This window comes from Chenopodium album, chromosome 3, assembly GCF_948465745.1.
Source record: "Chenopodium album chromosome 3, dcCheAlbu1.1, whole genome shotgun sequence".
Classification (NCBI taxonomy): Eukaryota; Viridiplantae; Streptophyta; class Magnoliopsida; order Caryophyllales; family Amaranthaceae; genus Chenopodium; species Chenopodium album.
In genome coordinates this window covers 14,577,141-14,590,186 of record NC_137836.1, presented here as the reverse complement: position 1 = coordinate 14,590,186, position 13,046 = coordinate 14,577,141, and the positions used below count along the sequence as shown (strand labels likewise).

The following is a 13,046-nucleotide window of genomic DNA, read 5'->3' as shown; positions in this document are numbered from 1 at the left end:
GCCGTTTCTTCTCCCCTGATAACCAACTGATATTTAGTACTAAAATATCAAGTGAGATTAAGAAACTTAGAGAAAAGATGGATTGTACGGCTAAAAACCATAATGATTTTGGGTTTAGTAAGTTGTATAAGCCTGTCAAGAGTAGAGAGAAAACATGTTCTTATGTGTTTGAACATGATATTATTGGGAGAGATGCTGACAAGGAGATCATTGTGGATTTGTTGTTAAAAGATGACTTGGAGAAAAATATTTCATTTGTGACTATTGTGGGGATTGGGGGCTGGGAAAAACTTCTCTTGCACAACTCGTGTATAATGATTGTAGGATCAAAGAGGCGTTTCAAGGAAATATGTACTGGGTTTGTGTGTCTAAGAATTTTAGCACGAAAGATATCCTAGGTAAGATGATTAGTAGGGAGGGGCTTGAATTCGAGGATCTATATTTGGAAATTCGAAATAAGATAGAATGGAAAAGGTTCTTGCTTGTTTTAGATGACGTATGGTCTGAGAATGGTAGAAAGTGGGCTGAGTTGAAAAACTTCTTGATCCTAGGGGGAAGGGGAAGTAGGATTTTGGTGACTAGTCGCTCCAAAAAGGTAGCAGATTGTATTGGAAACTATCCAATTCATGTGTTACATGGTCTTCAAGAAAATATCACTTGGAGAAAGGGAAGATGAAGCTGTCATTGGTCTAGTTGAGATAGGAAAAGAAATAATGAAAAACTGTGTCAATGTGGCTCTCTCCTTAAGGGTGGTTGCAAGTTTGTTGTATAATCAAGATATAGCAACTTGGCAGTCATTCAAAAGTATTGATTTGGCTAAATTACGTGATGATGACGACGATATAATGCCAACATTGATGTTTAGTTATTATCATCTTTCTCCAGAGCTAAAAAGCTGCTTTAGCTATTGCTCTTCCCTGAGGACTACGTCATATGGAAATCGGAGTTAATTTGTCTCTGGATGGCACAAGGATATCTTGTTCCAAGTTCTAAAAATGAGAGCATGGAAGATGTCGGTGAAAAATATGTAGCAATTCTATTACATAGATGTTTTTTCCAAGACATTAAGCGTAATGAATTTGATGAAAATTATTCATTTAAAATGCATGATCTCATACACAACCTTGCTAGAAAAGTAGCAAAAGAGTCTGCAATGTTCACAGATTGTAGGAATGATATAGAAGAGAGAGTTTGCCATCTAGTAATCAATAGTAATGAAGGTCTGACTACCTAGTTTCGCTCAAGTAATTATCCAGGTAAAAGTTTGTGTACTAGCTTGAGCTTTCGTGAATTGACAAATAGTGATGTAGATGCTATAATTTCAAATTGTAATCAATTAAGGGTATTTGACTTGAGATATTCTCCCACTAAAACATTACCAGATAAATTTGGTAAATTATTACACTTGAGGTACCTTGATCTGTCAAATAATGATAACTTAGAGATGCTCCCTAAATCAATCTTCAAGCTTCACAATCTACAAACTTTAAAACTATCAAATTGCCTATATCTAAAGGAGTTGCTTGAGGACTTAAGCAAACTAGTAAATCTTAGAGTGTTGGACATAGAAGAGTGTTATGGGTTGACTCGTATGCCAGCAGGGATGGATAAATTAATACATCTTCACACACTATCGTTATTTATATTGTACACGGATGATGGACTAAGGCATCTTAAAATAGGCAATCTCATAGCCTTGATTGCTCTTTTTGATAGCCTCACAGGTTTTATCGCTGTTTGTCATGAAACTCGTGATGGAAACAGAACCAATGTGTCAAACTCAGATTATATGGCTGCCAACCCAAAGTCTTTAAAATTGAAGTGTTATTTAGTTTCTTATGACAAAGGAGGTCATGAGTCATTGCTGGAGAGCCTTTTATTCAATAACCAATTTCACGAGATTAGGGTGGAGAACTATGGTGGTACCCTATTGCCAAGTTGGGCACAAAGGCTTGTGAGCATCGAGTTGAAAAAATGTGATGAGTTGCGATGTCTCCCATTATCACTGAGTCAACTTCGTCATCTCAAACATCTAAAACTTGATGATTTGAAGAATGTAGAGTACATAGAGTGTGATGCACCATCATCATCAACTTTATTCTTTCACTCTCTTGAAAAGTTAGAGCTATATAAGATGCAAAGATTAAAGGGATTGTGGATAGAGGAACCTGTTTTCATTCCGTCATTTTCTCAACTCCGAGTTCTGTGCATTTTCGAGTGCAAGGGATTGACATACTTTCCTCTATGTCCACGCGTAAAAGAACTAGAATTTTACAAAGTCCGTGAAGCTGTCAATAATAGAGAGTTTAGAGAGAATAGAATCGTATGTCTCGTATTAGTGTATAAACACATATATATACAACCTATTAAATTAGGGCTCGTAATATGTACACGGCCCAATAGCTATACACAAATTATGGCCTAACACCCCCCCCCTCAAGTTGGAGCATGCAAATCACAAATGCCCAACTTGCCAAGTAAATACAAAAATTGTGTTTTACTCAAAGCTTTAGTGAAAATATCCGCTAGTTGATCTGTCGTTTTAACATACGAAGGACTAATAATACCATCTTGAATCGCATCGCGGACATAATAGCAATCAACCTCAATGTGCTTAGTACGCTCATGGAAGACCGGATTCCGCGCAATATATAACGCAGATTGACTATCACAGAACAAACTCATTGCGCGCGGATGCGCAACCCCCAGACTCAAAAGTAATGCCTTCAACCACTTCAACTCATCGGTAGTTTTAGACATAGAACGAAATTCGGCCTCCGCAGAAGACTTAGCCACAGTGTCTTGTTTCTTAGTTTTCCAAGAGATAGGGGAAGCACCAAGAAACACTAACCAACCAGAAATAGAACGTCTCGTCAAAGGACAACTAGCCCAATCCGAGTCACACCAACCTGTAATATGCAGATCACAATCAGAGCTCAAAAGGATACCCTGGCCCGGACATCCTTTCAAGTAACGCACTGTACGAAGAGCGGCATCCCAATGATCCTGACGCGGTTGCTGCATAAATTGAGACAAGATATGAACCGCATAAGCCAAATCAGGTCTCGTGAAAGATAAATAGATCAATCGGCCCACAAGTCGACGATACATTTCAGGATCAGAAATAAGAGGAGACTCCGACTTAGCCAGAGTATGATTCTGCTCAATAGGAGTACCTGTAGGACGGCCCCCTAGCAAACCAGACTCAGCAATAATATCAAGAGTATATTTCCGTTGACACAAAAATAAACCCTCCGGGCTACGTGCAACCTCAATGCTAAGAAAATATTTCAACACACCCAAATCTTTCATATGAAAACAGTCACTCAGATAAGATTTGAATGATGAAATTGCAAAGGAATCATTACCAGATACTATCAAATCATCCACATACACCAGAACACTGAGTTGGATAGAACTAGATTGCAGAGTAAAAAGAGAGTAATCAGAGTACGATTGTATAAAACCGTACCTTTTCAGAGAAGAGGCCAATTTAGAGAACCAACAACGTGGTGCTTGACGTAACCCATACAAGGACTTTTGAAGTCGTAAAACCAAACCAGGGTGAGAACCATGAAAACCAGGGGGAGGCTTCATATAAACTTCCTCATCAAGATCACCGTGGAGAAAGGCATTGTGGACATCCATTTGATGCAATTCCCAATTTTTTGCAGAAGCCACCGCAAGAAAAGCACGAACAGTTACCATCTTCGCCACAGGGGCAAAAGTCTCGTTATAGTCGATACCCTCAACCTGATGATTACCAAATATAACGAGACGTGCCTTCAATCTCTCAAGACTACCATCAGAATTAAGCTTGGCCTTGTACACCCATCGGCATCCCAAGGCTTTCTTTCCCGGAGGCAATTTGGCCATCACCCAAGTTTCATTATTTTCAAGAGCATTAATTTCATTTTGCATGGCTTTTCTCCAACCCTGATGTTTCATTGCCTCATTAAAATTCCGGGGCTCAGTGATAGTATCAACAGCTGCAATAAAAACACGGTGTCGCACAGAAAATTTATCACAATTCACAAAATGTGCTAAAGGATAGGGAGTACCTGAGGAGCATGGAGTAGACGATGAACGAGATGAGATAGATGGACTAGAGATAGAATGTGCAACATAATCCTTATGCCAACCCGGGGCATGACGAGAGCGTTGAGCACGATCCAAGGTAGAAGAAGAGGAGTCCGGAGTGGCCCCCGTGCCACCATCCGGACTGTCAACCGTGGCAGCGGCAGAGGGCACCGCAGGAGGGCTGCGGACAGCAGGGTGTGGGGAATGCTCCGGGCTGCTGCCATGAGGTGGGTGATCCAGGGAAAGCTCACCAAGCTCGAGCACTTGCTCCAGATCATCCAAGAAATCATCATCGACCACATTATCAATATTAGACAACCGTTCGGCATTCTCATGAGAAGCATTTGGCTCAACATTATCCTTAAATGGGAACTCATTTTCATGAAATTTAACATCTCGTGACACAAAAATATCACCCGTCTCCAAGTCATACACCTTCCAACCCTTCTTGCCATGAGGATAACCCACAAATACACACTTCCGACTTCGAGGTGCAAATTTGTCACCCTTAGCCTTTTGGTTATGAGCAAAGCAAAGACAACCAAACACCCGTAACTCATCAAAATTGGGTTCTTTGTGAAAAAGGATTTCAAAAGGGGTTTTATTAGCAAGTAAGAGGGATGGAGTGCGGTTAATTAAATAAACCGCACCAAGGACACACTCTCCCCAAAAAGAAATCGGCAAATTGCCTTGGAACATTAAAGCACGACTCACATTTAGGATATGTTGGTGTTTACGCTCTACCCTCCCATTTTGTTGTGGTGTACCAACACAAGAAGTTTGAAAGAGTATGCCATGTGTATCAAAATAAGGAAGCATGGGTTTGAATTCCGTACCATTATCACTCCGCACACATTTCACAGAAACATCAAATTGACATTTAATCATAGCGAAGAAAGAGCAAAAAGAAGAATAAACTTCGGTTTTGTCATTCAATAAATAGACCCAAACACCTCTAGAATAATCATCAACAATCGTCAAAAAATAATGAGCACCACAAGACGAAGGTGTCTTATACGGCCCCCACAGATCACAATGAATCATTTCAAAAATACGACTAGCTCTACTATCACTATCAGGAAAACTATCCCTTGTTTGTTTAGCTTGCGGACAAACAGTACAAGCTTTATTTAATGATTTACTACTAGAACTACTACTAATAGCAGGCACTAACTTGACTATTTTGTCTGACGGATGCCCCATACGACGATGCCACAACTCGAAAGAACCCTTGTCCGTCACCGCACATACTTTAGGAACATGCCGGAAATAGTATAGTCCATCTATCCGTTCACCGGCTCCAATCAGGCTCCCCGAGAGTTGGTCCTGTATAGCACATAAAGAGTCAGTGAATTGGACAAAACAATGTGAGTCATCAATCATCTTAGAAACCGATATTAAATTGCAAGTTAATTTGGGAACAAATAAAACATGCTGTAGAATGATTCCATCAGCCAAAAATACTCGGCCCTCAGTCATAGCCGTAGCATGAGACCCATCCGGGAGACCCACGGGACAAGGAGAAATAGAGTGTACATCCACCAAACAAGAAGCATCACCGGTAACATGATGAGAAGCTCCGGTGTCCACTATCCAAGACAAAGAAAAAGACTCACCCGTCATTTTGTCCTGTTGTTGTTTATTAACCATGTTCAATAACATTCGAACATGCTCGGGTTGTAGCTCGGAAAGTGTAGCAAGAGTATCATGAGGAGGCATAGAAGGGCTGCCCACGGTATTAGCAACAACCATGGAGCTGCTGAAATCCGTGGCAGCAGGGGAAGCACAGAGAACAGAGGAGGCAGGGGAGGAAACCACTGCATTGGCTCGAGCAGGGGAAAAAATAGCATAAGAAGAGGCACGAGCAGCAGCAACAGTAGATGAGGCACGAGCAGCAGCAGGTACAAACGAGGACCCCTGCTGACCCCCCCTTTCTTACCGTATTTTTCGACCCACCACTCGGGGTAACCATGAAGCATAAAACACCCCGAGTTGTCATGACCAGCACGTTTACAATGTGAGCAGAAAAGCTTTGATTTGTCGACACGAAACGGTGATTGGGAAGGCCTTCGATCAGGGGGTAGAGCAAAAACATGAGCATCGGTCGTGGAAGTTTTGGTGGCAGCAATGGCGCGAGAATGCTCCTCCTGAAGCAAGGCCTGATAGGCACGGTCAACAGAGGGAGGGAGCTGCTGGGAGAGAAGGTTGGTACGCACCAGAGCATACTTCTCATCGTCGATGCCGATTAAAAATTGGTGCAAGCGTTCTTCCTCCCTATCCAATTCAAATTGGGCAGCCAAATTGCATTCACACTTACCACATTCACAACCACGCGGTGGCTTCAAGCGATTAAGATCATCATACAAACCCATGAGAGTTGCATAATACTCCTCAACAGACATCGATTTCGATTGTTTACAATCAATTATTGCGGCACGCAATTGTTGAAGCCTAGGACCACTCGCCACACAAAATCGTTTTGCCAAGTAATCCCACAACTTCTGTGCTTCTTCAAAGTAAGGGATCGATGCAGCAAGTTTCGGTTCCGTTGCCCGCAAAACCCACGACACCAACATGGAATTCACGGTTTCCCAGTCAAGCAATTTTTTCTTCTCACTCGGCTTGGAGATGGTACCATCAACAAAGCCAAACTTTCTTCTAGATTTCAAGGACAGAGTAATCGCACGAGACCATGCTAAATAATTGTCACCCTTCAAGATGACATGAGAAATCAGATTTCCGGGTTGATCACCCGAACCTAGGTAAAAAGGGGATGTAGGATCAATTTTTGAGTCGTGCTCCATTGTTCAACAGAAATCAGAGTATAGAGTAATTCAATAGAGATGATTAGAGAATAGAGATTAGTGAAAAAAATTAGGATTTTTAGGGTTTAGATTGAATTTAGCTCCGATACCATGTCAATAATAGAGAGTTTAGAGAGAATAGAATCGTATGTCTCGTATTAGTGTATAAACACATATATATACAACCTATTAAATTAGGGCTCGTAATATGTACACGGCCCAATAGCTATACACAAATTATGGCCTAACAGAAGCACTGACATTTTGTATTGGAGGAGGTGGTGTTCAAAACATTCCAATCTCTTTGAAGGAGTTGTCAATAGATAATTCTTGCGTTTTCAATTCCCTATTTACAGAGTTTGTGGGAAATATATATTGAAGATTTGGGAACAACTAGAGAGGGATTCAAAAGCTGCGCCGCCTCATCTGTTCGTGACCTGACGATCAGGAAGTGTAGGGGATTGGAGAATCTGGGAATAACATGGAAATCTCTTCACTCTCTTACTTCCTTGAAATTTTCATTCTACAAAGAGGTAAAACTACCAAAGGAGATTCAGTACTTGACCTCACTTCAATCTCTCACTCTTTTTCGCTGTGATATCAAATCGCTGCCAGATGAAATGTGCCACCTCACCTCCCTCACGACCCTGAAAGTTATAGGTTCCAGCCCTGAGCTCAAGGATAGATGCAAGAAACCAGACGGGGAAGACTGGCCCAAAATATGCCACATCCCGGATCTGTCAATACTTTGACGTCTACCACCATTAATATACTACGCTTTCAAGGTAACATGATGTTTATTTCTTTTTTATTTATTTAATACTGTCTTTCTGGAATAACCCTCTATTTTCCTATGTACGTTTTTCTATTGTATTTGGAACATTCGTAGGTAACTTTGTCAGAATTTTTTTTTTAAATGGTCGACCTTGTAAATAAGGTCTTTTTATAATATGGTCCTTTGACCGGATTCTTGTCATTGATTTTTCTAGTCCAAATCAAACCAAACGCTCAATGACAAAATTGAATTTTCTAGTCCAAACCAAACCCTCCTCCAAATTAATTGACTTGTAATTCAACTAAGTCAACTAAGTCAACCGTACTCATACATCAACCCATATCTTGGGCTAGAAACTTAAATTTGGAATTTGAATTGGCGCAGCACAGCATTTTCCTCCTATCTTTCCATCTTCCTATCCCCGATCTTGGACATTTATAATGCTCCTCAACTTATATATATATAGGCATATATAGCTTGCTCTAGTTCATGCATTGAGCGGATCAACTTTTCTCCTTGTAACATAACTTTAAGCACTAGAAATTTGTTTTTGTACGTAAAAAAAATGATGGTTTTCAGGCTAAGTGTGGCTGTATTGCTCCTGCTAACATTCGCACCGCGGTGTACTTACTCACAAGTACCTGATCAACTTTTGGTGGGCATTACAATGGTGAAAAATACCACTGCAAATGGTCTTGGAGCATGTAAGTCTTAATTTTCAAACAATAATGTACACTACTTAAAACTATGTTACTACCCTTACATGCAATTAATTATTTGGTTGCAGATTGCTTGGACGGGAGTTTACCTGCATATCGTTTCAGCCAAGGATTCGGTTCTGGTGCAAGTAACTGGCTTTTGCATTTTGAGGTGATTTCTAGAATATCGGAATTTTGTTAATTTCTACATTAGTAATTAAGTGTTAGTGATTTTAGTAATACATTATGAGTGATTTAAAAAGCTCGGTCAGTAGGTTTCCTGCTGCCAGTCCCAAACCTAGATAAAGGAGGACAATTGCGATAGGTCAGTGATAGCCAGTTTAAAACTTTGTCAAGAAGATTTTGAGTGATTAAAAACCAAAAATAGGTCATTCTATGAAAGGTGATTTTATTAGTACGGCAATGCATAACTTTGGGTTGAAAAGCTTTACTTGAATTTTCTATATCAAGAAAAATTAAAATAGCCTTGATTAGTTGTACTCCGTAGCGGAGGGTTGAGACTTTTATTTAGAGATAGAGGCTGGAATTAGTAACAGTAGTGACCCTAAAATAAATTGTTTTTTTTATAAAAAAATTAGTTTATTGGTGAATCCTAGCTAGCTTTGAGAATGGAGATCGATCGATCACTTGATGTATATCATGATGATTTGGTAGGGTGGTGGATGGTGCAATGATGTTCAGTCATGCTTGGCGAGGACGAAAACTGATGTTGGATCCTCAAACTACATGGAAAATGTGGAAGTCTTTTCTGGGATCCTAAGCAACAATATATCCCTCAACCCAGGTTCATAATTACTCCCTACTTCTTTATTTTGTGTTTGGTATCGTTGTCTGTTTGGGATCCAAATTTGTCATGTAATTCTTCTTCAATTCATATTCATGCAATGATGATCATAATGCAGTTATAATTGATCAGCCAAGTTCTTGCTTTGCCATCTTAGTAACTAGAATGACATGTTTTATGTGAAAAAATAACCTGAAGCATAGGACTTGTGTAACTTAAAAGCCAAAAATGATGTGAAAGTAATTTAATGTTACACATATTAAGTTTTTTTTTTTTTTTTCGCGATTTTTAGTTCATAATGCTTCATGTAATGTCAATAACAGACTTCTACAATTGGAATCGCGTTGTGCTTAAATACTGTGATGGAGCTTCCTTTGCTGGCGATTCCAAGTTTGACAATGGGGTAAATATGTTTCAGTCATATCTCTCTTTAGATCATTTTCTGTACAGTTCTCAACGGTTATAGGAAATTATTTTTTGTTCTTCCTAATCTGTACATGTTAACATTGGGCAGACCTCATTGCTTTACTTCAGAGGGCAAAAAATTTGGCAGGCAATAATTTCTGATCTTCTTCCAAAAGGGTTGGCACATGCAGAGAAGGTAGATAGATTACTGAGATAAAATAAAAACTATGATTAACTGTAAAAAACTTCTTAGCATGTTGCGAAAATGATTGGCATATGACATCTACGCATACTCTGATCTGCACTCTGCAGGCTTTGCTCTCTGGCTGCTCAGCAGGGGGTTTAGCAGTGTTTCTGCATTGTGACAACTTCTCCAATTATCTACCAGAAAATTCTACTGTCAAATGTATCAGTGATGCCGGTTTTTTCTTGGACGTGTAAGTCATCTTATATTCTCATGTCCTGCATATTATATCCTTCTTTTCCCCTGCCATATTTTTTCAGATTTCAGTTCATTATCATCCATCCATATTACAGAAATGATGTAGCCAAGAACGACACTATTATATCCTTTTACCATGACGTCGTTTCTCTTCAAGGAGTAGAAAAGAATCTGAACCAAAACTGTACCAGTTCTCAAACCAATCCTAAGCAAGTATGATTCTGCAAACTGCTTGAAGTATTCACATAATAATTATTTAATTTGCTTTTACATTTATAAGGTTCTAATTTGACATGTCTCATTTTTCTTATCAGTGCTTCTTTCCACAATATTTCTTGAGTTACATCAAGACTCCACTTTTTGTCTTAAACTCTGCATATGATACATGGCAGGTACTTTACACCTCTTAACTTCTGTGTAACTGTAATTTCATAAATTCATTGAACTTATCTTATTAGAGAAAGTTACGAAGTACTCGTATAAGATATTGATTATATACTCTGGCAGTTGGATAACATCTTGGTACCATCTTCGGCTGATCCTGGGGGAAGATGGATTAATTGCAAAAACAATGTATCAGGTTGCACTGATAGTCAAATTCAGATACTACAAGGTTTAATATATTTCCTTACTAGAGTACCATTTTTCAATCCTTATACTTTCAGTTAATGAAACTACGATGCAAAAATCAACTTAATTAATTATGCACTCACATAACATTTTGGAATATGTTTTACAGATTTTCGACTAGACATGCTCAAGGCTTCAAACTCTTTTTATAAATATTCAACAAACGGAGGAATGTATATAAATTCATGCTTTGCACATTGCCAAAGTAACCACCAGAAAACTTGGTTCGCCGTTGACTCCTCTAGAGTCCAAAACAAGGTACTTGGATAGTCTTTTCTTCATGTTTTTTTTCTAACAAATGAATCCTGATACACAGCAGCATTGTTGATTGTTGAGATTGTAGATAATGCTATATGTATGTACTCCCTTTTTTTTGCTAAATACATTAGTATGTGATTTTGCATGTTTAATTTGCATTTGTTGGGATTTCTGCAGTATCCTTGAAGAACTACTACTAATAATACTCTGTGTATTCTGCAGACCATTGCAGAAGCTGTTGGTGATTGGTATTTCCAACGAAACGTGACAAAGTTGATTGATTGTCCATATCCTTGTAATTCTTCCTGTCATTATTAATTTATTATGGTGTACCAGCATATATAGACGTCAATTTTTATTTGGCAAATTGTCATAAGATTTGGAGAAAATTTATTGATGAAGATTAATGAGCTTGTAAGATTTATAAACTTTATCAAGGAATTCTGATGTGTGGGTTTGGAATTGTAAAAAAACAGGGAAAAAACTAGGAAAGCATTCTTCGAGTTTTTATTCTTTAAAAGCGCTTCAATACATCATAATCACTTACTCCAGCAAATAAATCTCTCACAGTTGATTGATCATACTATTCCGCAACTCATTTTAAACATATAACAGTTATATTCAAGCATATACTCTTTCTTGCTAAATCAACACATGCTGCACTAATTTACAAAAATATTGAAACAACGAAAAGAAAGCACAAGAATCATTACTAGTCCCAAGAATCACCCTTTTTGCCATATGTTCTTATCTCATAAATCATGGCCTATAAAAGGAATTGTTGAAACTCTCCCTAATATCTGATTGATGGAATCGATGAATCCATTCTTTCCAGGCCATTCTAAACTCTTATTAGAATAGGTCTCTATTTCTATTGAAACATGAGGGTTCATCCACCCCAAATTTCCTATTGTACACAAAAAGTGAGATTACATTACTCAGGAGATCTATTGAAACTTCTGAGGGTTAATCCACCCCAAACTTCTAGCCTTTTATACAGTACATCAATAACACAACAAAATGACAATAATCAATCAAGGCATCAATATCAATGGAAAAACCCCAACGAACAAGCAATAATCTAGCACCACAAATTCAGTCTGAAAGTCTAAGAAAATAGGCTTTGAGGGTTCGAAACATTGATCTTCAATGTTGCAAAAAATGTTAGGCCCGGATCACCCACCTTGACGGGTCGCACGCACACTTCACTCCACGTTAGTATGATATTGTCCGCTTTGGGCCTAGCCCGCACAGATTTATTTTTGGGCACCTTTCCAAAAGGCCTCAAACTATTTGGAGTGTGCTTTAACTTATAAGGAGCTTCTTACTTCTTTAATCTCTCCATGTGGGACTTGGGATGAACACCCCAACAAACCTCCCTCAGACCAAGGACCACATAACTCATGGTCTCCCCTCCACCGAAATTATCTTGCACCACCGCTATCACCACGGGACACGCCGCTTGAGCCACAATATCAGGAGGACTTTCGACACAAGGCACCAAAATCGCGGGGTCACACATTTGAGGGAACCGTCCCACACACAACGCCCGTATTGTCCCAGCCGAACCGTCGGCTCTGATACCACTTGTTAGGCCCGGATCACCCACCTTGATGGGTCGCACGCACACTCCACTCCACGTTAGTATGATATTGTCCGCTTTGGGCCTAGCCCGCACGGATTTGTTTTTGGGCACCTTTCCAAAAGGCCTCAAACTATTTGGAGTGTGCTTTAACTTATAAGGAGCTTCTCACTTCTTTAATCTCTCCATGTGGGACTTGGGATGAACACCCCAACAAAAAAATAACCACTGTGCTAAAGACCAACATCAGTAGTTATCGCAAAATATATTATTAAACAATTTTTTCAAAAAAAATCTGTGAGTCCATTGAACCCTTCTTGTATCCGCCCTATGACTAGAGGTGCTAATTTGGATGTTTGGAACGGGTCTAATGAGGTCGGATCAGATCAGGTCAATTTTAAAATTTGAGTCACATATCAAATTATTGTATATACGTAAGTCGAAATCTAAATCGAATATTTTTTTCCGGTCGAGTCGGGTCAGGTATGCTTTTGACACCTCTACCTATCCATCTCAACATACACGACTCTACTACTTAAATTATTCTGACCCAAATAAATCATTTGA

At 39.2% G+C, this 13,046-nt stretch overlaps 1 protein-coding gene across 1 annotated transcript; it reads left to right on the top strand.

The window, feature by feature from the left end:
* The first annotated feature begins 8,043 nt into the window (after window positions 1-8,043).
* Window positions 8,044-11,344, top strand: LOC145611858 (pectin acetylesterase 9-like). The gene is made up of 11 exons (XM_081667242.1): window positions 8,044-8,363; window positions 8,447-8,529; window positions 9,033-9,162; window positions 9,486-9,565; window positions 9,677-9,763; window positions 9,880-10,004; window positions 10,105-10,222; window positions 10,324-10,401; window positions 10,517-10,622; window positions 10,749-10,897; window positions 11,120-11,344. Exons 1-11 carry the CDS (start codon window positions 8,225-8,227, stop codon window positions 11,213-11,215), a joined length of 1,191 nt encoding a protein of 396 aa, XP_081523368.1. The 5' UTR covers window positions 8,044-8,224; the 3' UTR covers window positions 11,216-11,344.
* Window positions 11,345-13,046: the final 1,702 nt, after the last annotated feature.

Excerpts from the sequence above, each read along its gene's own strand:
- LOC145611858 (XM_081667242.1), top strand. The coding sequence starts at position 8,225 with ATGATGGTTTTCAGGCTAAGTGTGGCTGTATTGCTCCTGCTAACATTC. Across the intron at positions 9,163-9,485 it reads CAATATATCCCTCAACCCAG|ACTTCTACAATTGGAATCGC; the intron begins GTTCATAATTAC and ends TGTCAATAACAG. Across the intron at positions 10,898-11,119 it reads CCTCTAGAGTCCAAAACAAG|ACCATTGCAGAAGCTGTTGG; the intron begins GTACTTGGATAG and ends TGTATTCTGCAG.